This window comes from Ursus maritimus, unplaced genomic scaffold, assembly GCF_017311325.1.
Source record: "Ursus maritimus isolate PB19 unplaced genomic scaffold, ASM1731132v1 scaffold_22, whole genome shotgun sequence".
In the NCBI taxonomy this organism is placed as follows: Eukaryota; Metazoa; Chordata; class Mammalia; order Carnivora; family Ursidae; genus Ursus; species Ursus maritimus.
The window spans coordinates 42696873-42720357 of record NW_024424675.1 but is presented as its reverse complement, the minus strand read 5'-3'; the positions used below and the strand labels follow the sequence as shown (position 1 = coordinate 42720357).

At 54.9% G+C, this 23485-nt stretch overlaps 1 protein-coding gene across 1 annotated transcript; it reads right to left on the bottom strand.

The window, feature by feature from the left end:
* Nucleotides 1–14579: 14579 nt before the first annotated feature.
* PCK1 (phosphoenolpyruvate carboxykinase 1) lies at nucleotides 14580–19771 on the bottom strand. Its single transcript, XM_008699471.1, has 10 exons — nucleotides 19662–19771; nucleotides 19234–19498; nucleotides 18570–18751; nucleotides 17982–18185; nucleotides 17655–17842; nucleotides 17157–17319; nucleotides 16525–16749; nucleotides 16301–16432; nucleotides 15836–15931; nucleotides 14580–15640 (listed from the first exon to the last, which is right to left on the bottom strand). The coding sequence occupies exons 2-10, from the start codon at nucleotides 19455–19457 to the stop codon at nucleotides 15186–15188; spliced, it is 1869 nt and encodes a 622-aa protein (XP_008697693.1). The 5' UTR covers nucleotides 19458–19498; nucleotides 19662–19771; the 3' UTR covers nucleotides 14580–15185.
* Between the last annotated feature and the right edge of the window lie 3714 nt (nucleotides 19772–23485).

Below are 23485 nucleotides of genomic sequence, written 5' to 3'. Positions count from 1 at the left end.
TGGCCTCTGCCCGGAAGCCAGGCCAGGGCTCCTTTGCCAGGCAAGATGCCAGACCCCTCAGGGCTTCCCCCCCATCAGAGAGGCCGATCCCACAGGCTGAAGACTGAGGGGACCCTCGACATCACAGTGACCTCAGCCTCCCAGTCTGTCCGATGAGGCTCACGGTGGCACCTGCAGTGGCAGCGCCTGGCGCCTGACCCACAGCCACCTAGCTCACTGGTGCAGAAGGCAGCGGGGACCCCTCCCACTGGAGCCCACGTCTACCGACAGATACAACTGGAGGAGGGCAGGGCAGGGGGGCCCTCTGAAGGGGCCCTTCGAAGCCTTTGCACCCTCAGGGGTTCCCCCGAACGAGCCTGTGGGACCCCAAAATGGGGCAGCTACAGGGGATGCAGGGGTGAGGGAGGAGGAAACACTGACCGCACCTCTACCACTCTGCAGGCAGAAGGAGCAGCCAGTGAGGTTGACCCCAGCCGGTAGGCCGGAGCCAGGCTGGCAGGAGGGACGGTGGCCTGAGAGGGGGGCAGGGGGATGGCCAGGGTCGGGTCCCACAGGACCTTGTGGCCACGCACAGGAGGAATTGGGGTTGCAGACTGGGAGCAGTGGGCAGCCACGGGAGAGCTGTGTGCAGGACATTATCTGAGCTGAGCCTCAGCAGCCCCAGGAATAAGCTCCAGCCTCGTTTGGCGGGTAGATCCCAGGCGAGCAGCTCCGGAGCTCAGGCAGGGCCGGGCCGCCCTCCCGGGCAGCTCGGGAGGGAAGGAGAAGTCTGCCCTCCTGCAGGACCAGAGGGGACTCGGAATTGCACAGAGGGGTGTCCCGTGCCGGTGCCACCACACGGCGGCCCGAGCGGGGGCGGGGTGGACGGAAACCGCAGGGCCGCGCGGGCCGATGAGGCCGCGGAGGGAAGGCCGGTGGGGGCTGGTGGGCGTCGACGGCACGCGCACTTGGAGATCCGTGGGGCGGTTCCTCGCAAAGTTCAACAGACATCTGCCCTCCATCCAGCAGCTTCACACGCAGGTATTTACCCAAGAGGAAGTGCCCAGAAAGACCAGGACAGGCATTCCCAGTCTCCTTTCCCGCACTGGCAGAGCTGGAAACAGGCCAGCTGGCCGCCACGGGGGACCGGCTCAACCCACCGTGGTCAAGGCTTCCAGGGGGCCACACGGCCATGCAGAAGACGGTCCTGGGAGTACAGCCTGCACAAAGAGAATGAACCCGTGTCCATCACAGAAGTCTGTCTGTCTTGGAGAAGGCACAACCCTCCTCTAGGGATGGAAAGAAGATCAGTGGTTGCCTGGGGCTGGGGGAGGTGAGATTAACAGGGCAGGGCACCAGGGAACTTTCTGGGGTGATGATGGAATGTTCTAGATCTGGATCTGAGTGGGGGTGACACACAGGTGTCCAAACTCATCCCACTTGCCACTGAAGACCTGTGTATTTTACTGCATGTGAAGATCCCCTAATAAAAAATATCTTTAAAAGGGGGTCTGCTTTGGGGTTGGGGATCCACGATCTCCTCTCTGCTCTCTCGAGGGCCCAAATACCCCAGGCAAAGCAGAAGTTCTGTGCGAGCGGAAGGAGCCTGGCGCGGGGGCTCCTGAGGCCACCGCGCCCGCCTTCGCGCGGCGTATCCATCTTGTTACCGCCGAGCTGGAGAATTGCTCCCGGGGCCGAATCTTGAATATTCATCTGATTTACGGCCCGCTGCCGACAGCTTTATGAATCCGCCCACCAATACCTGCAGCCGGTCATCAATCTTCCCCCGAGATTGTGCTTCTGCCAGTAACTCATGAATTAAAGAGGCCCCCGGCGGCCCCCACGCCTCCCTCCCCTCGCGGCGCGGCGGGATGGAAGGAGGGCCTGACCAGAAGTCAAAACACTGCTGCCGTCTCGCGGCGGTGGCGGCTCTGGGTGACCTTGGATGACTCGCTTAGACTGTCTGCAGCAAGCAGGAGAGACTTGGGAGAGCCTTCAGATCTGCCTCTTCCCCCAGCTGTGAGCCTCAGTTTCCCCACCTGGAGAGAAGGGGTGCAGCAGCACCTCTGCCTGCTTCCCTGGGGGGGCACTGAGGCAGGCGGGGGGCCGTGCAAGCCATTCGGTGACAGGGCGTTTGGACCTGTGTGCAGGAACGAGGAACATGGTGGGGCTCACAGCAAACCCCCCACCGTCTCTCGTACCCAGCATGACAAGGAAGACAGCATTTCCCTCAAGGACTTTCGGGGGACCCCGGGGGCCCTGAGAAGGCACTCAGCACAGTGCCCGGCACCTGGCAAGAGCTCAATGGGGGGGCTTGTGAGGATTGTTTATCTAGGAAAGAACAACTGTCACCGGCTTAGCTCCGGGCTCAGCAGCTCCGAAGTGTTGGCAGACACCCCCCCCCCCAGCAGGGACCCCTGATGAAAAACTGGTGCCCAGAGCCAAGGGCCATGGCCGGCTGGCTTGCGCAGGAGCCCCCCCGAGTCTGCCACGGGGATAACACTCAGCCTCTGGTCCCCGGTTGCTCCAGCTTTCAGCCAACCACTGATGACATCTGCGAAGCGTCAGGGGAACCCGTGCCTGGCTCCAGCTGGGTCAGCAGGTGGCTGGAAGGCAGCCAGTGGCAGGTAGATGCAGCCCCTCTGGGCTCAGACACATCGGGGTTCAAACCCTGCCCTGCCCTTAGCTTCCAGGGACCTTGGCAAGTCACTCACCCTGTGAGCCCCATAAGCTGGAACTTGGTGTCATGACTGCCTCGGAGGAGAGGCTGGGGCCTCAGAGAGGCAGTCTGCTGTAAGTGTCTTCTCTGCCACGTGGGAGCCCACGGGAGTGCTGACTCCAACGGGTGTCACTGCATGTCGGGCTGACACCAGGCACCGTGCTGGGCACCGGTGGGGGGAGTTAGTACAGATCAGCCCTGTTCCTCCGTGGCTTGCTCAACAGATGAGTTCATCAGTCCCTTCAGACCACAAAAAGCTTAGGATACCTGTCCCCAAGGACAGGCTGAGGGGTGTCCCCTCCCCAGGTCCCAGCTCCCCCCGTCTCTGCAGTGTGGCAGCATCCCCCAGGACCGTGGCTTGTCGCAGTGGCAGAGTCCCTGCCTGCCTTCAGGTGCCCTTCCCAGACGGGCACGACAGCAGATCGATCCTCCCCTCCGCAAGGTTCCATGACTCCACCGACGCCTGGGTGTCCTGCCCGCAGCACTGCTCCTTCGTCTGACACACGCTTCCCTGCAGAGCCCCAGGACACAAAGGAGGCGATCATCGGAAAGAGCTGACATATATTGGGCACTTAACTGTGTGCCGAGCACATTCAGAACACCTGACATGCACCCCTTCTTTGAACCCTGACTAAGAGGAAGGTTTTGTTATCATCTCTCTGGTACAAAACAGGGAGCCGAGGCATAGAGATGTGAGGTGACTCACTCAAGGTCACACAGCTCAGCAGTGGCTGACACCAGAGCCGACCCTCTCACCCCCTGCCATGCCCACTGCAGCCCGGCTGCAGCTGCTCCCTGCCCCGTGAAGCGTGCATGACACTGTCAGGATTCAGTGAGACTCTGCTCCTTGAAAACACACTGCCTGACCTGGGGAGTCACTCTGAACCTCAGGCTCCTCTTCTGCAAAGTGAGAGCAGTGAGCCGACTCGCAGCTGGACTGTGGGCAGGATCCACCGTGAAGAGGCCCTTGAAGCCCCCGCGTGGTGCAGGGCCGTGGGGAGCGCTCCACAATCACACCCCTCCTCTCCACATCCCCCCACGCTTTTATGCACCCGCGCCCCCTGTGTGTCCACCAAGCAGCCCAATTCTGGGAGAAGGGTACCTTGGAAGGAAGTGAAGGGGGAGGCGGAGGCCAAAGAGGGGGCACCGGCTTGCCTACTTGGCATTCCCTGCAAAGGAGTGGAGGGGGGAGGGGTAGAAGAGCCTGAGGCTCACTGGGGAAAAGGTCTCAGCTTCTGGGAACAGCATTTCCCGGGGGGTTCGGCCTCCACCGCTAGGGTTTCTGATCTATGGACTTTTCACCTTGGCACCAGCTCCCTGAACACGTTGGCAGTATTTACCCTGGGGGAGGGAAGGGGCCAGATAGGTGCTGTGCGTGTGTGCGCATGGGCCCTGGAGCAGACAGTCAGAGCCGGGGCAGCTGGACCCAGGCGTTCCAGAGCCCCTGGCTCCTGGCGCCTCAGATGTAGGCCCCCCTCCTGGTCTTTCATCCTTGCTCTCTGTCCCCATCCTCCTTCAACACTTGCTCTTACGGCTGAAACACTGGTGGTTGGAAGGTGCCAAAGCCACGGCCCTCTCTCCAGGAATCTGCACCCGGGGTAGAGACAAGGGCTAAAAATCCAAGCTCCCTGCCTTGCTAGATGTAAGAACTCCCCTACTGCCTCATCTAGAGAGTGGGGGGTCAGAACAACACCCAAGTCTCCAGGTTGAGAGGAGGAACTAAAGAAGGGTGCCTAGAAAGTGCCCTCACACACAAGCACTCAGTGAGGGGCTGGGGTTGTCTCCAGCCATATGGGTGCTCAGTAAATGTCTACTAACTAGATGGATAGAGGGAGGAGAGGATAAATGGATGGGTGGGTGGAGGGCAGACAGATGAATGTGTAAGTGAACGGATACCTAGATAGGTAAATAGAGGTAGGTGGATAGATAATGGATGTGGTCACAGTCCACCCATCCACCATCCATCCACCATCCACCATCCATCCACCATCCACCATCCATCCACCAGCCATCCTACCATCTCTGTTGGATGTGTGCCTGCGCCCATGGCTAGGTAGATAGAGAGCGGGACAGATAGGAAGACAGAGATGCAGACGGATGGGTAGATGAGTGAATAAATGGGTGGCTGGCTGGCCCGATGGTGGATGGATGGTGGGTGGGTAGATATTCCAATGGACAACTGAATGAATGAACAGATGGAGAGATAGATGAATGGACAGATGGATTGCTGGATGGCTGGGACCAGAAACGAAATGCTAAATTGCCTCCTTCCCGAAGGTGGCAAGAACAATTGCTTCAGCTCCTGCCTGGTACCACAGACATTAACGCGGCCACAGGGGGCCGGGACGCGGCAGCGTGTACAATGTGCTCATTAACTGACTCATGGAGCTTTTCACCTATTCGAACCCAACAGGGGGAGCAGCGTGACATTTAAGATTTCCTTTCAGCAATCACTTGCTTGGCCTTTCACAGAACACAGTGAGCAGCTGTTCGCTGGCTTATATTCTCTTCCAAAGGTGCCCGTGAGCCCCCCAGGGGCAGTCATGGACCCGGCTTCCCCGGGGCTCGGGGGCCTGTGTGCCCGAAAAAGTTGGGGTCCCCTCCCCCCCCAACTGCTTTGCCACACTCTCTCTCTGCAGAAATACTGCAATAGCCTTAATCACCCTTCAGTTAGGGGGTTTCATTTATACCACAGTGGCGAGGAAGTATTGGAGAAAGAGTTTCCTTGGCAACCAAGTTTTTAAACACAAGAATTCTCTGAGTTTTAAAGCCACTTCTCATCTAATTTCCCCCCTGAAAATTAGCTTGGAACTTTTCAGATGCTGAAATTTTTAGCATAACAGCAGGCTAGCACTTATGTCTGAAACCATAAAAGACCTAGATTTCTCCCCTGCCAGAGGCAAGAGCCTGGGAAGTTGTTCAATTTCCGGTGCCACTTTGTTCTTGGTGGATCAGCAGGGACTGCCACGGCCATTATGAAGTAACCACGGAGAGCGACACTTTCTGACCTGCGGTCAGTCACCCTCCCCACGCCAACCTGTTTCCTGGACTCGGGGTGTTTAAGATCCCTGTCGGCTGAGTTCTGCCGTGTGGGCTGGATGGAGACGTCCCTGGGACAGCCGAGTGGTCTGGGCCCAGCTCCCCAGGTTGAGAAGGGTGGCAGCAACCAGCACCCCAACGTGGAAAGCAGACCATCTCAGGGTCTGCTCTCGGCCGAAGCTTCTCTCTCTAACAACTTCCCATCCTCAGCGAGCTTCCTGTCTCCTCCCTGTGCCAACAAAATGAATCCCAGCTCAGGTTCCTGGCTTGGCTTTTCATAGTCTGCTCCAGCCTGGGGCACCTACTCGAACTTACTCCTCCTCCTGCGGTCACACACCTTCCTCGGACCAGGCCACGCTTCTACCCACTCAGGCTCCAACCATCGAGACAGTACTTACTCCCAACCCCCAGTGCACCGATCCCCAAACTTTCCACCCTCAGCCCACCTTGATCCTTGCTCATGCCCCTTAATCACCTGCGATTCCTCTACTCTGCCTTTTCGATCCTGGTTTTCCAGATCTGACATCATTTTATGAGGGCTGCTCACATGTTGCTTCCTCTGAGCCTTTGCAGCAATCTGTCTACACCTCTGAGAACATCCAGCTTTTCTGCTCTGTCCAGCCTAGCGGTTACTTTGTCCTGAAGGCACATGGTAGAGCGGGAAAATCAGGCAGCGGATTGAGATTCTGGCTCTCCCAGCCCGGGAGCTGCATTGCCCTGGTGAGAAGATGGAAGGATGGATGGTGAAGGGTTCACATATACGGGACGCTACAGTGGTCAGATGAGCCCCTAAGTGGAGGTTGGGTGGTCCATTGAGTAGACGGGTGGATGGATGGAGGGCATGTGGAGGCATAGATGTTTGGAAGATAAAGAAATGAATAATTAAGTGGAAAGGTAAGGGGCTGGATTGGTGGATGGAAAGAAGTGGGGGAAGAGGGGAAGGTAGATCGCAAATGCGACTCACTGCCCAGGCAGAATTACAGAGTCTGGGGGGTGGACCAGGAGGCCGACCCCCAGGGGAGTTCCGCAAGGGGCAGGACAGGGGCCTGTGGATTCTTGTCCACAGGAAATATTCCTCCTGATAACTTGAGGCTTGAAGTTTTTCAGTGACCCTGGGAAAAGGACAGAGGCTCCTATGGGACCAATTCATTAGAAGGACAGTCCTGATCAGCTCACCTAAGCACTTGGGCCGACTCTAAGCGCCAGGCAGTCAGAGGGCGTTCAATAACTATTCATTGGAAAGTGACGGATTGATCTTGGACGCCTGCCACTGTAGGGAGGCATGGCCGGCCGGGAAGCACACAGGCATTTTGCTGGTCAGGAGCACGCTCTCTCACAGTCCGCTACAGGAAAAACCGACCCTGCTGTGAGCAGCGCAGCGTCCAGTCTTCGGTCTTTGCTCCCATGTTTGTAGGGTGCCAGAACCCACCCCGTAGAGGCACGTGACTCCCTATAAGAACCACCACCCGTGGCACAGGGGAGGTGGCCCTTCCTCTGAGCCATCTGGGTCCAGGATGTGAGGGACATCAGATGGGAAGCTAGTCAACCCAAAGCAACTTGACTTACTAGTTTGTTCTGGGAGTCGATTTACCCATGAATCCAGGAAGGTCCTATAGATAAAGGACCTACCCCATGGAGCTATGGGGGGGGGTGCTAGAAGGACGCCTGAAGACTGTCCCTTTCTAGGAGGGACAAATCTCGCTAGATGTTGGTCACAGACACATGCAGAGGCCCCAGGCAGGTGCAAACGTCTTCAGCTTGCTCGCTCAGTCTTCATCCCAGCCTGCAAAGTCTATTCTGACTTGGACAGTCACACAGAAGGGGCACTGCACAACCTCAGGGGTCCCTCTTTGTGCAGACCAGGGGGAGGGCAGCGGGCCTTGGCTGTCTCCGCGGCCAGATTCGGGCCTCGCGTTCCTGAGCAGTGCATCAGAAAGACAAAGTTCCTAACATAACTCAGGGGGCCTGGTGTTGTTAATAAAACTGTCTCTTTACGTCTTCCCTCAGACTCCCTCCCCACAAGGGACGCGGGCGGGGGAAATAAGGAAAGGGTGCAGGGGGAAGACAAATTCACTCTGCCTTATCTCTAAAGTGTCCAGCTAAGTGCCAGGCACATAATAAGTGCTCGATAAATAACCATTATTAGGGGAGGAAGAGCTGAAGGAGATCAGACAGATCAGAATTTCGTTCTGCCACAGAGATCTATTGTGCTCCTGCCCAAGGAAAAAGAGAGAAAGAGTATCTCAGCTTCCCATCTCCCTCTGTCTCTGAGGCTGACTTTGTGGCAGTGTCCTCTCGTCCCCTTTTGCCTGCAGCCTGTTGAAAAAAAGAAAAAGAAAAAGCCAATCTGGCACGCTTGGCCGAGCCTCTACCTCCCCAGCCCACAGCCCCTCCGACTTTATGTGTAATTTCCCTGGGTCGAGAGGAAGCGTTCCGATGATCCAAGTTAATTCAAAATGTAAATTTCATCTCCTATCGGCTAATGGCTCTGAGCTCCGCTTACAAACCGGGGAGCAGCTGCCACATGAGTCAGCGGGGCCTCGGGCTCCCTGGTCTGCCCTTAACGGTGATGAAGCCCTCACGGAGGCTGCAGACAGCCACGGCCTCTGTGCCCACCGAGGCCAGACCGGAGTTCACCTCTGCGGGCAGGGCGTGCGGCTCTCCGAGGGGACGATGGGGTGGGAAGTTAGGCCAATCCCAGGGGAGGCTCCAACTGGACCAGACTGATCAGTCCCCTGGGACCTTCTTGGGAGGCCGAGGCATCTCTGCCCCTTCACCCAGATTCGGGAGCCTCAGCCCTTGGCAGAGAACTTCACCACAGAGCCAGCGGCCTCCACTGGGGTCAGGGAGCAGTCTTCACCCCGACCCAAAAAGTAGCCTTGAATCGTGCAAGGGCTAGGCTTGAATGGCAGCCAAGGTCTTCAGATGCTGACTTCCCTCTGCTGCTGTGGGCCTGGAGCTGCCCCTGGGCCACGGAGAAGGTCCCTTTCATCTTCCCAGGAGATGTGAGGGCTTCTCTCGAAGCCAGCTAAGTACCCCCCTGCCTGAGTTTGCCCATGTCCTTGAAGACCAAACAGCCGCAGGTTGGGAGTCTCTCTCTCTCTCTCCTCCATGGGCTGCAGGGAGCCAGGCTTTGGGCCAAGATGGAGGGCCGAGGGGAGCTGGGGCGAGCCCGTGAGTTCGAGCGTCCCGTTCCACACCGCCCTTCCTCGACGTGGCGTTGGCAGAATTAAGCAGTGTGTGAGAGGCGGATGGTGTTACCAAGTGGGACCAACAGGGAGTGGGGGGCGTTCCTGGGGTGGGATTGCAGACATGCTGAAGAGCTGTTTGCGGGTGGGACGCGTTCTTCCCGTCCCTCAAGGAAGCTCTCCCTCTCCACCTTGTCCTTCTCCCCACATCTGGACCTGGGCTCACTTACCCCAATTCTAAGGGTCTCACTGAAGAATCGCATCTCTCCAACTTCATGGCAGGGTAGAGGTGGAAAGACTTCTAGGGGCGAAGGCAGGGCACTCCAGTATAGCCAGGGAAACTGAGGCTCTGAGAGGAAGAGCCTGTCCCCAGACCATGCCAGGATTCTAGTGGTTGCGGGGGATACTAGTTTCATAACCTAGATCCCATTCCACAGGCTTTTGCTACAGGGGGAGGGGGAAGGAAAGTGGACCGTCCTGCATGGCTGGAGCCCTTGGTGTTCAGAGAACCTGTGTCTAGACCCCTCCTTTTCGCAGTGACATGAGCCGAACCCTCCCTTCTGTTGCCAAGCCAGTTGTTGTGAGCTTCCTGACCCACTGTCAGAGCTGGGTTGCTCTCTGGTCTCCTGACTCTGGGGTTCTTCTCCCTGCTGAGGACTAGGTTGGGACTGTAGCAGCAGACTCAATGCCGATGCAAGCCGGCCTAGGATCCGAGGCTCCTAGTGGCCCCAGCGCTGCTACCACTGGGCTCATGACTTCTTCAGGGTTCTATCCTCTCCGGCCCTGTTTCTCCTAGAAGTTGGTGAGATGATCTTTATGGGAGAGGTTCACAGGCCTGGCATTAGATGACGTCGAACCCCACAATAAGAAAGTCTGTCCTTTTTCCATTTTCTCGAAATCCTTCTCATTGTCTCCAGGAGTGAATCTCAGTAGGCAGCACCTGCCCCAGCACCTCCCTCTTCTCCCTTCATGTCGCCTTTTTGACAAGGTGAGTGCAGGCCTCCAACCCAGAGCCTTTGGCAGACACCAGGCTTCGAATGCCAGTTAAGAGACACTTTCATTTTTGTTGAATTTATTCCCTTTTTAAACCATGTTATGAGCTGTAACTCACGTACCATAAAATTCATCTGCTTAAAATGCACCATTCAATGGTTTTTAATATAGTCACAGGATTGCGCAATTTTCACCCCAATCTAATTTGAGGTTTTTAGCACCCCAAAGAGAAACCCCATCCCTGTTAGCAATCACTCCTCGCCCCTCAATGCCTCTCCCTACCCGACCCCCGGCAACCACAAATCTAATGTCTGTCCCTGTGGACTTGCCCATTCTGGACATTTTCTATGAAGGGAATGACACAACGGACAAGTCTTTTGTGGCGAGCTTCTTTCCCTTAATGTTGTGTTGATGTGGTTACTTTAGCAAGGAATGCCTGTTTTTTAAATTAATGACTGGGATGCAATGTTTTCTTCTAAAACAAACTTCTTTCAATCTACTCATTTTTTTCCAATTAAGGGGATTGATCATTCGCTAATGATACCAGTTATCCATGGGAGATGGGCTGTTCACTAGAACTTTCAAAAACACGGTACAAATCCTGTCCAAGGGCCTGGGGGATACCTTTAGTGTTGGTTCTCTGATTTGGGGGACTTTTTCTCCCCCTTCTCTCTCCCACAGCCCCCAAGCCCCTTCCTCCATCCTCCCTGACTGTTCTCAGAACCCCCACTGCATGAAGGAAGTTGGGGGGCGGGGTGCAGAGCAAAGTCTCTGCAAACAAATGTCTAGTCTCCTCTATTCTGCAGACTCAGAGGGACAGCTGTGGTCTCTGCTTCTCTCCAGTCGTTTTGTCCAGAAGCAGCATCTACAATGAGTTTAATTATGCAATTAAAGTCATTTTCCTGGGCTGAACAAATATTTACAGCATATTTTGCTGCAAATTGCTTCGCGGGGAGAAAGGTTCTGGTGGGCGGGCTGGCGGGCCTGGCGCACAGTCACCACTTACAGAGCCCGTTACCAGGGGGCCGCACGGCGCCGAGCAGGTGGCAGACAAGCAGCCCCCAGGAACAGGCGTCAGTGCAGAAGTGGTGACAGGTGTCAGCAAAGCAAATGTGTTCCTGGCCCCGCCACGGTGCCACTGTGGACCAATGACGTCCGTTGCTCTTCTGCGGCGGCCCTAAATCCCGGCTCTGCGGCATCGGAGAAACCTCTGGGCTCCGTCCCACTGCTGGGGGGCTGGGGGGCAGGTGGCAGACAGAACATCATGCGTGGAACAGCTCTGTAAAAATCAGAGCCACGTCCATCGTGCGGTGGTCCCAGGAGGTGGCCCTTGACAGGAACCCGTGTGTGGAACCTCTCCCGAGGGCCCCCTATGTTCAGTTTCCTGTCCAAGGCAAAACTTCAGAAATGCTGAAAAAAAGTCACTTTTTTGATTTTCCTCCCTCTGGACTTTTCTCCATTTCAAGCTCCCCTTTCACACCAGGGAGGAAACGTCATCGTAGTTCATTGGGGTGATGTCAGCCGACTCAGGGTCTTCTCAGCTTGGGGGGAGCCTCCCCCTGCCCAGCTCCCCGGTTTGCGGTGAAGGTCTGGGTGGAGGCTCGCGCGGTATGAAGGGGATGGCGCTGGGGGAAACAGATGTCCCCGGTGGGGACAATGACTGCCAGAGGCAATGCAGACCAGGTTTGGGAGCCCCTCGGCTGTACGAGAAGGTCTGGAGGTCCCATCATCCCAGGATGGATGAGCTGGGAGTTAGGGAGGCAGTGGGGTGATTTCAGCTTCTCACCTCCAGCCCGACCATAGTAAATGTCAGCCCGGAGGGGGGTGGAGGGCTGGTCCTGTTCCCACTTTGGCTTGGGTGACTGCTGCTTGGGTCCATGTGTGCCCCCCTTCCCTGTCCCCAGCTACCCTGTGTCCCTCCCAGGGACAGCCTCCCAGAGCCACTTGGGAGCCCAGGGCTGGTCAGCAGTGGGCCAGCTGCCGTGAGGGACAGCGAGCTCCCCGTCCCCGGTATTGCGTGAGCTCAGCCCACAGTAAAGACCTAGAGGAGAGCAAACATGTCCCTGACGAGTGCCAGGCCCCTTCCTCAAGTCACCCCTTGTCCTCCTCAACCCGCTGAGAAGGTGCGGTTATGGTGCCCATTTTACAGTTGGGGAAATGAGGCTTGGAGTTTTGTGCAATCACGGGAAAGTAAGGGGCAGGCTGGGGCTCACACCCCGACCCTCCAGATCCCAGAGTCCATGCTGAGCTGGGCTGTTTTGTTTTATCCTCGTCAAACCCCAGCAGGGGTGTTGTTGCCCTATGACACAGATAAATGTCACTTCAGGTGACACTGCTGGCGAGGTCGAGCTGGGATGTGTCCAAGGTCACCAGTGTTTACTACTCCCCGGGAAAGGCAGGAGTGCAGGAGCAGGTGGGGGGGAGACAGGCCCTTTCCCATAGATGATGGAACCTGGTGCCCTATTCACTGCAGTCACTGACCGTGATGGCGAAGGTCACTGATAGGGTGCCCTCTGCAAGGGAGCAGGTCGAGAAAGCCTCCAGGGCCTGTGCCCGGTGGTCTTGAGGCTCTGGAAGGAACATGCTGTGTGGCACCCAGAGGGGCGAGTGGGCAGCCCGGGGGCTCTGGCTGGGGGTGGGCCTGAGGAGAGAGGGCAAGAAGACTAAGAACCTGTAAACCCCAAGCTCGCCCCTGGCTGGCCCCACCCCGCCCACCTGGCCCACTGCCCCTGGAGGTCTCGGGTGAACTTAAAGGCAGGTTTGTTGTCCTTTTTCAGTATTTGCTGTGTACTTACTGTGTTCTGGGCTTTAACCCAGACTCAGCACAGCTCTGAGAACCCACGGGGCTGGGGGGCGGCACCCACACTGGATTCCAGCGGAAGGTATCAGCCTGAGTTGGTCTGGGCTCGTGTGTGCTGGGGGAGGCCAGACCAGGAATCCACACCCGCAAACCGGCTTGGCCTCATCTGTCTTTCTGCCTCACAAGGACTGGGGCACCACATGGTAACACAGGCAAACAAGGCCATCGCGTCCTGATTACTGTGGTCAGGGGTCCCAGCTCAGTAACCAGGACCTGCAGGGGGATGGAACACGCTTGGCACCATTCGGGGAAAATGAATGAGTCAAGGGCCAAAGGCAGGAGTTGAGTCTTTGTGGTTCCCTGAACACTTTTGTTCTGTTTAAGGAACTTGCTCTGGGCTGCTCCCCAGACTCCCAGGGCCTGGTGACAACGTGGTTACACGCCAGTGCACAGGGCATGTGGGTGATGCCGTGCAGGGGTGTAACCACTTCTGGGATGGCCAGCTTTGCCACAAGGAGGAGAAGCCTGCTGAAGGCCTAGAACAGGGCATCTTAATGGTGCCCAATGTCTACCTGGAAGCCCCTCTCAGGGGTCCAGGAAACTGCCTCGGAGGCCTGCAGGGGGTAGAGAAACGGAGGCCTGGTACCCTCGGTCCCAGGTCTCCCCAGCCTGGGGTGGACGCTCCCCTGCTTTGTCTCCCTCAGACGTTCGGTTTCTGAGTCAGAGCACAGGCCAAGCAAGGGTTCTGCCTCGAAAAGAAAAAAACAGGTTTGAAAGCCACGGATTTAAATTAGTACAGCAGATAACATTTAATTCCATTCAACTGTTTTCCCCATCAGAGGTTTTGGCATTAGAACACGACACTTGGTCGGGAGAGCCGGGTCCGCTCTTGGCTTTTTAAAGAGAAAGAAAGCTCTGGTTGCCATTTCCCAGCTCTGATGGATGCTCCTGGCCACAGTTTCCCCATCTATGAGATTGAGGTGATCTCGGCTTCACCCTCCACGTGGAGAAAGAACCAGGGAGTTTAGGGGAACGAGTGAGTTTGCAGGCGGTGGGAGCGAGGAGAGCCGAGGTGCTGGGGTGTGGTGATTAATCTGAGAACGTGTGGCTCATTGGAGGGGTGAGGGGTCACGCCGCTCTCGCCGCCTGTGCCCAGACGGGGAGACAGGAAGTCAAGGACACCATGTTTATCTGCAGAACACACGTGCCAAACCCGGCGTCGGGTTCGTTTGCATTGCTCCTGATCGCCCAGTAAATGCCATGAGCCCAGGGACCAGGTGAGGGCTTGAGGTCAAACCACGCCACCTGCTCCTGTCAGGGCAGCCCTCTGTGGGCACACTGCTCAGTATACAGAAGGCGCTCAATGAATGCTTGCACCATGGAACTCTGCTTGGTTTTCTCTCTCCTCTCCTCCCTTGTGAATGACAGTTGAGAAAGCGTTGGTCGAAACGTTTACTGACAAAGGCCCGTGAAATTGGCCTCGATTTCCTCAGTGTGGGAGGCTGAGCCCCCAGACCCAAACCTCTGTCAAAAAGTACATTTTAAATTCTCCTACTTGGTGACGCAAGACCTACCATCTAATGACACCAACTAGTGGCTTCTAGACACTAACTGGTGGTTAATTCCGAAAACCCGAACTGTGGTGCCACGGCACCCCTGGGTGACCTTCTCTCTGCTCACACTTCCCATCCGGCCCCTCTCCGTTCCTCCATCTCCCCTCCCCCCGTCCAGCTCTCTCTCTCCTGAGGAATGGTCCTGATGTCCCCACCTCCTTTGGAGGGGTTCCCGCCACACGATGTTTCATCAGAGAGTTCCTTGCTTCTTGGTGGCCCAGATAAGAAAAACCAAGCAAACAAACCCATCTTTTCTACAAAAGTTTATTTTGTGATTTTTTCAAGAAGCGTTAGGGGAAAAATTGGAATTACGTCAAGGTAAGTAACAAGGATATATAAAAATAATTTAAACACACATATTAATAATAAAGCAACATTTCTTTCTAGTGACAACTAGTAGAGAATCTTGCCCAAGATTTTTCCAAAGGTATTATATACATCTCAGATAACAAGAAATACAGACACACACACGTACACACACCCATATATACAGCTCAAGTATTTTATCGGTACATTCCAGCTAACTGATAGAGCTACAGTGATAAAAAAAAAAAAAAGAAAGAAAGAAAGAAAAGAAAAGAAAGAAACAGGAAAGCCTAACTGTCTAGTGTCCTCAGGGTTGAACAAAGGTGCATTGGAGAGTGAATTTTGGAGACATGCTAAGATTTCCCTCCCCGATCTCACAGTTACGAGCCTGTACTCTGTGGTCTTATCTGAAAAATGATCTGCTCATCGTCGTGATTGTCACAGCAGGACAGGTGGTGTCGGTGTGGGACATCCCACTCCCTCTTACTCCCAGCACCTCCCAGGGACTGGAGAGGGGATGATTTCACAGGTGCAGCTCTCGGGGCTGATTACATCTGGCTGATTCTCTGCTTCAGGGCAAGGACCTCTCTCTGGACTTCGTGGGGGAGGTCGGCGTTAACCTGCTCCTCTAGGTACTTTTGGATGTCTTCTGCCTCCTTCTCCCAGAACTCCTTGGAGATGTGGAAGAGCTCCTTCGTGTTGATGTCCCCCAGGCCTGTCAGGTTCAGACCCCCCTCCTCGGGGACGTAGCCGATGGGCGTGAGCTTGGCGCCGGCTTCCCCGGCGATGCGGTTGAACATCCACTCCAGCACCCTGGAGTTCTCGCCAAAGCCCGGCCAGAGGAATTTGCCTTCCTTGTCTTTCCGGAACCAGTTGACATGGAAGATCTTGGGCAGCTTGGCTGCTGGGCGCTGGGCCATGCTGAGCCAGTGGGCCAGGTATTTGCCGAAGTTGTAGCCGAAGAAGGGCCGCATGGCAAAGGGGTCGTGCATGATGACCTTGCCTATGAACAGAGAGGCAGATGTGCTGGTGAACGCTCTCGTAGGGCAATATCGGCAGCATTCACTACTGACGTAAGCACGCATGGTTTTGTCTCTCTCTCACTACACATACGGACGGGCAGAGACAGACAGAGAGACAGAGAGACAGAGAGCATGCCAGTCACCCTTTGTGGTTTTAGAGTTTCCCTCTGGTTTACCTCGGTGTTCTGCAGCCGCTGTGGCCTCTGATCGCATAGCCGCCCCCACAAAAACTCCGTGCTGCCAACTGAGAGCTTCATAGACCAGGGGGACACCTGCAGCGGGAGAAAAGAACCGTCCCTTAAAGACTTTGACCCAGACCCTTTGGCAGGCGATGGCATCTGGAAAGACATGGCAGAACGGTATCTTTCCAACTGAGCTAATTTGCCCCCCCAAAGCGAAAGTGCGCAAAACTGCCATCTGCGTTACACCACCGAGGCCGCGCAACAGGAAGTGACTCTGGAGAGAGCTCCATTAGGTCAAGGATCCAGAAAGGCTCTCGGTGCCTTGCCAATTATCCTGGCTTTTTGGAAGCTGGAGATCTTTGGCGGCCTCTGACAAGGTCACGAGAAAGGCGAGATTCCACGGCTGTCCCCTGGTAGCCAACACACCCACGTTCCCAGGCTGATGAAGGAGAGCCTCACCAGTAGGTCGGCGGCCCCCGAAGATGATGCCCTCAATGGGCACCCCTTCCGGAGATTCCCAGGCAGGGTCGATGATAGGGCACTGGCTGGCAGGGGTGCAGAAGCGTGAGTTGGGATGGGCACAAGTTTCCCCTACAACAGCAAGAGAGGAGAGGGCCCTTAGAGTCTGGCCCAAACAAGCAGGGCCTGTAGGCTAGAGCCCCGGGGCCTCCAGAGGGGCTCACCGTCCTGGGGGGTCCACTCCTTGTTCTTCCACGAAGTGATCCTGATGCCCGGGGCCAGCGGCTGGTCGATGCCCTCCCAGTAAATGCCCCCATCGCTGGTCTCGGCCACATTGGTGAATATGGTGTTCTTCTGGATGGTCTCGATGGCGTTGGGGTTGGTCTTCACAGACGTTCCAGGAGCCACACCAAAAAAGCCATTTTCTGGGTTGATAGCCCTTAAGTTACCTGCCAAGTTTTAAACCAGAGAAGTAGAAGTGAATGGCCAGGCTAATTTTTGCTCCAAATTCTCAAGTCTTTCCTCCCCCCCAGAAGAGATTTCTCTTTTCTCCCATCGAGCATTACTTTCCACTTTGGCACTTTTACAACCCTTTCTCCCTCGCCCCTTTTCCACCAGTACTATTTTAACAAATTTATTGTGTCAACAAGCAGCGACATATGGCTCCATTTCAATCCAGATTCTACATTAAATTAAAGAATGCTTACAGAATACATCTTCCTAAGGCTTTGCAAGATGTGCGATAGCTGACTTAAAAATCCAAACACTGGATTTGAGAGGATTTGGCACATCTTACAAGCCAAAAGTTCGCTTAGGTCCAATTATTACTGTCAACAGTTGGGCCTAAAAGAGTCACCTTGTTGGTCAAATTTCATCCAGGCGATGTCATCACCCACACACTCTATCTTCCACCCGGGGAGGCTGGGGTTCATCATGGCCAGGTTGGTCTTCCCGCAGGCGCTGGGAAAGGCTGCTGCAAAGTACTTCTTCTGGCCCTTGGGGTTGGTTATGCCCAGGATCTGTTGGGGGCAAGAGTCCTCCTTAATCTGTTCCTTCAGTAGCTCAGTTGAGGAGAGTGCCCAGAAGCCCCCCAAAAGGAGGTACCCCAGATCTATGTCTTCAGGTGTCAAAACGAACACTATAAATAATAAAGTCTAAGGGACTGCTCTGGTCCCATTGCATTCGAAGTGCTTCAAAAGAGGCGTTAATAACCATTGGTGGAATTTCTACATCTGTCCTCCTCCGGGCGTGTCAGGTCCTGCCTGATGGGAGATGCGCTTCAGAACATACTGGGACCTCCGTGTCCCCACCTCCAAGTCCCCACCGCGTGCCTGCAGAGCTCCCTACATCTTACCAGCATGTGCTCTGCCAGCCAACCCTCTTCCTTCGCCAGCCGGCTGGCCATCCTGAGAGCAAAGCATTTCTTCCCAAGGAGTGAGTTCCCGCCGTACCCACTCCCGAAGGAGATGATTTCCCTGCGGTCAGGCAGGTGCGCGATGAGTGTCAGCTCCGGGTTACACGGCCAGTTGTTCACCAAAGGCTCTGCACAGGAGGACACATCCCAGGTGAGTGTGCCACATCCCCATCTGGGGATCCCCAGAGCAAAGGCCCGGGGCGGGGGGCGGGGGGTTAAGGCCACGCTTATTTGTTTGAACTTCCGATTCTGAAGTAACATGCTTACTTTTTAAAGGCAAAGGGCATCCCACGGAATGGAGGCACTTGACGAATTCCCCGTCCCCCAGCGCTTCCAGGACGGCAGTACCCATCCGCGTCATGATACGCATGCTGGTCACCACGTAGGGCGAATCTGTCAGCTCGATGCCGATCTTCGACAGAGGTGAGCCCAGGGGCCCCATGCTGAACGGGATGACGTACATGGTGCGACCTGTGGGGGCCAGTCGGTGGGAACCGGTGAGACATGATCCCGCAGCCACAGAGCAGGTGAGCTTAGCCTCACAGTTCCCACTAACCACATCACACCCTTGCTACCAGCACCCCCCTAATTTTGAAGACTCCACTGGAAAGTGAACGCAATGCCAAAATGATAAGAGTTTTCATACACGTACAACCGGGTTCTGCCAAGCTATCCTAAATCCCAGAAGTGAGCCAGACATTTTCAATACGCTGCAAGTTTCATACATGGATCTAAAGTTATCTGAGGCCACGGGAGTGTTCACGGCTGTCGCAATTACCATGAGGAAGACATGATAAGAATAAGCTCGCCTTTGCTTCGGTTGGTCTCTCCCAGTCAAACAAACGTCTCTCTCACCTTTCATGCACCCCGGAAACCGGGCTTTGAACGCTTTCTCAAAGTCCTCCTCCGACATCCAGCGACCTAGTTGGCTGAGGCCAGTTTTGGGGATGGGCACGGTATCTCTTTGCTCTTGCGTAATGATGACTGTCTTGCTTTCAATTCTGGCCACATCCCCGGGGTCAGTGAGAGCCAACCAGCTGCAAACACAAAGAACACACAGGTTAGGAATGGAGAGGGAAGTGCCACCATCTTGCATGGCATCTGGGCCCTGGCTTCCCTTCAGCCAGTCGTCCTGTCGGAATGGACCAGTCCCATTCGCGACTGTGCTCCTCCCACACCTAGCGGAGAGCGGGCACACTGACGATGTCCCGTAACTGTGGACAACCACACCAGCTGGGGCGCCGTCTACAAGCTTGTCTTTTAGGACAGAGCAGGTCTGTCACTTTCATCAGGGATTTAGTTTGCGAAGAGTTCGCATGTACCGTCTTGCACAGACTCGAGCTGCTCGATGAATGTCATTACATTCGAGTCTGTACGGTTCCGGCCATTTCATTAAGTTTTTTAAGAGTCGACAACCCACCCCACCCCCCACTGGGTGTTCAAGCCACCCCCACCCCTTGCCGGCAGGCCCGAGGCGGTGGAGGGGAGGGTGTGAACGGGGGTGGGGCTGGGGGCTGACCAGTTGTCCAGCTTCCGCAGCCTCTTGATCATGCCCTCTGCTTCCATGTGGCCCAGCAGCTGCTGGTTCTCCCCCTCGGAGCCATCGCAGATGTGGACGCGGTCAGGCTCGCACAGCCCGACGCTGCTCTCCACGAAGGCTCTCACCGCCGGGGGCAGGCTGTCGAGGGTGCCCTGGATGACTTTGGCTGAGAAGCTGAGGCCGTTTTGGAGCTGAGGAGGCATCTCTGCAGGGCTGTGCTAAGGGCCACGGACGCCAAGGTTCCCTAAAAGAGAAAACACAGGCTTCTTGAACAAAGTAACAGACGCCCTCAAAGAAATTCAACATCCTTCTTTGGGCGGCACCTCACGAGACGGTCGCAGCTCTAAGGAGAAAAGGAAGCGAGTTTGTGTAATCTCTAGAAACGTCCGTTAAAAATCTCTCCCTACCTTTCTTCTTTTTGGATGATCTCGATGAGAGATCCAAGGGTTTCTTTCGAGGTTCTTCCCGCTGGTGAACGTGCGTTCCCGGTGGGAAGGCCGCGTTTGCCGTTCGGTGGCCGAAGCTCCTGGCCTTAAATCCCATTGAGGAGAAAGGCCCCGCCCCTTGGCTACACCCAGGGAGGCTCGTCCCTGACGTCAGGGGCCAGACTTTGGATCAGGGCCACAGTCCATCATGCTTCTGGACGGGCTCACCACAACAAGCCCCAGGGAGATAATCATTGAACAGATAGTTGTTAATGAGTGCTGGGAGGCCTTTGTCCCCAGACCAGCCACAGCAAGTTCTTACACAATTTGTCATTGACTAAACTTTGACCCAGTTCACGGCTGATGTAAAACACTCTGTCCTTCCCCTGACAGGCAGGTGGGATCCCATAAGGCTGGCAGGTGTACCTCCGGGACGGCAAGAGTTGCTGGCAGCACAGACCGTGTCCCGCTGGCTGCTGGGTGGCAGGACACCGCCGTGGCGAGGTGTCACTGCGCAGTCAAGGCCTATGGAAAGGATGTGCCCAAATGTAAGCGAACACTTGGCTCCTTGGCAAAAGTCAGACCACCGGGAGCTAATAATCTTACTGAGTCCCCTGTGTGCCCCCACCCCAAATATAAACTCTGCGAGAAGGGCGTCTGGGTGGCTCCGTTGGTGAAGCATCTGCCTTCCGCTCAGGTCATGATCCCGGGGTCCTGGGATTGAGTCCCGCATCGGGCTCCCTGCTCAGTGGAGAGTCTGCTTCTCACTCTTCCTCTCCCTCTGCCCTTCTTCTCCTGCTCATTTTCTCTCTCTGTCTCAAATAAATAAAATATAAAATAAATAAATAAACAAACTCTCCGAGGGCAGGAATCCCTGCCTATTTTGTTAATGTTTGTGGGTACAGTTCCCAGCATATAGTAGGCACTGAATGAGCAAATGTCAAGCATTGTTCTCGATGCTCTGCATCAATTGACTCATTGCTACTTTCTGAGCTGGAGCCTACGAACAGCCTACGAACAGACAAGGAAACTGAGGCACGGAGAGGCCAAGTGGCTACTCCCAGCTCCTGGTTGTAGGCGATAGAAGATTGGAACATAAGCCAGTGAGTCTCTGGATCACCCCACCCCACTGTCCCTTGTGAGGTGCCATTTCCTTTTCTGGAACTTTCCATGTATTCTCTAAGCATTTTTTGGGCTGGATGCAGTTACCCGTGAGATGACCACACACTTCTCATTGCCCTTGCAAGTCTGAGTGTCTGGGGAGTGTAGGGGGCTTGGCGGTTTGCTAGATTACACTTGAGCAATGAGACCTTTATGCCGACTGTAAAGAATTCGCTTTGCAAGCCCTAAGAACTTCAGTCCAATTTAATGAACTCTGGAGCTGCTTGCTGGCATTTCGAGAGCACTGGGTGAGAAGTCGGGAGCACAGGGTCAGGCCCCCACTCTCCACAAGCAGCCCAATAGTGCAGCCAGTGGGCACCCTGTCCCTCAGATGAGGGTGAGTCAGGATTTGCCTGCCTCCAAAGCGGGGTGTGCAGAGATAATTCCGTGACTGTGTCTGTAAGGAGCTGTAGAAATACGAGACTCTGGGAATGGCAATCTCAGACCACCTGAGGAAGGACCACCCAGGAAGCCTTGGTTCCCACCGCACCACTAGGTATACACACGTCACCATATTCCACTGAAATTACCGACCCGTTGCAAGTCTCATTTACTCAGATTCTTATTCAACCAAATGAATCTCTTGGTATAAACACCAGGTGAGAGGTTTTCATTTAGCTTAAAATTATTTCCCGTTGAGGTCACTGGAATTCATTCTTAGTGGTGCTGTCAACCATGTAAGTTTGTGTCATGTCTAAACGCAACCACAACGCAGTGCTCAGTTGCTGAGGGACACTTTCTTCGCATCTGACACCAGTGAAATTAGCCATTCCAATGCACGGCCGTAAACACGCAACACACGCGTTTATGCCAGGGCGGGTCCGTCTCCCCAAATGGTAGAGATTCCCATTTTGCTGATAAAACTGTGATGGGTTTCTTTCCCTGGAAGAGCACACGGATTGAAAACAAAAATGAGAAACCAGAACTTATTTGCGGTTTCTAAATGCTGCCCATAAATTCAAGGTGTTTGTGTTCAGAGTTTTCCCGGAGAGAGCGCGCGCTCAATTAAAACGTAGGAGCAGCCGGCCACCACCGCCCCTCGGCCAATTGCTTAATTACCCGCACTGACCTCCGGGAAGCCTGGCATTATTCCTTTGCCACTGTCCCTCGTCAAAATAACGTGAAAAGGCAAACACTGAGTTGCAGATGTACCTGGAAGTACTGAGCTTGTTAGAAGAGAGTGATGCAGACAGAAGTGAGGGTGTTGAGGACACAGGGCAGAAGTATGGACAAAGTTCACTCAGCCCACTGTTGATAGGGCCCCTGGGGAGGATGGCGGCCCCAAAGGGAACTATACAAATAGTGATGGTCTCTTGGTGTGAGCTGCATTGGTCATTTCTGGACTAAACACCATGGGAACTGCCTGGTTTTTCCAGGGTGGCTAAAGGTCCAAGACTTCTCCTCTTTTCAGCAACAAATAAAAAGTGGAACCCAGACAAAATTGTTTTCGTTGGAAGAAGGAGAAAGAAACAGTAGACGCTGGGGAAAAAAAATAGTCTCAAACCCCAGAGTTAACGTTAATGTCTTCACTTCTCTTTGTGAGTTTCCACGCCCCCTTGTTGCTGTTGCAGCTGCAGGCTGGCTGTCCTCAGGGTCCGAGGAGGGAGTGAGAAGGACTCTGGAAAGCCTGTGTGGAGTGGGGTAGCCGAACAGGCAGCATGGAAACAGGATGGCAGTCTAGAACTTCCGAGACTCAAATGGTTGGAGCAGATGAGGGTGGGGGCGGGGACCAGCTGCCTTCCAGGTAAACGGTGGAAAGGAAGCCACGAACTTACGTGAGGTCTCACAAAGGGTGCTGAGGGCAGTTTGATGGAGACCTATATTGGTGGCTTCTTTGTTATCTGAGAGCCAAAAAAAAAAAGCAACAACAACAACAACAAAAAACTCAGAAATTCCAAAGACCATCAACATCAGTGTGTGGACTTGCTGCAGAGATAAGAGTTAAGAGACGGGTTCCGCACTGTGCTTGGAGGGATTCGGGGGGATTCCACCGAGCCACCCCACAGCACAGGGGGGAGGCCCAGGGAGACGTGCTCAGAGCCTTCTCACGCACAGCATTCCTGACGTCATCTGTGGTGTCAATGAGGGTTCCATAGTGGATCTTTGTTTGAACAAGGAATTCCACAGCCAAAACACACTGGGAGTCCACCAATCACAGCCAATTCCTTCCTTGGAGAAGGGAAACAGCTGAGACCCAGAGGATGCAAAGAGGACATTTTCCCGAGCAGAGGCTCTTCACTGCAAGATCCTGGCCTCCCCTCTCCACCCCACCGCTGATAGGGGTGACCACAAAAATGTCCCTCAGTTCAGGAATCTGAACTCGTAGGAAAGCATAACCCTTTCTTGGTAAAGAGGGAAAGGAACAGTTGTTTTCCAGAAGGGGAGGAGAAACTAGTGTGTAAGCCACACGTCTTGTGCGGGAGCCAAGTGTATATGTGCAAGTCGATTCTGGTCTGCGTTGCCGGGATGCTACTCCATGGGCATGGACCGCCCCGCCACGGAAGTTTCCAAACAACAAGAAAAGATGTTCAGCTGTGCAATGATCTGCCATGGAATCATTTGCCAGGGCAATCCCAGGTGTGTTTGTTAGGGACAAATATTTACATGCTCTCCATTTATGAGGATAATCCTAATGTCTTTGCAGT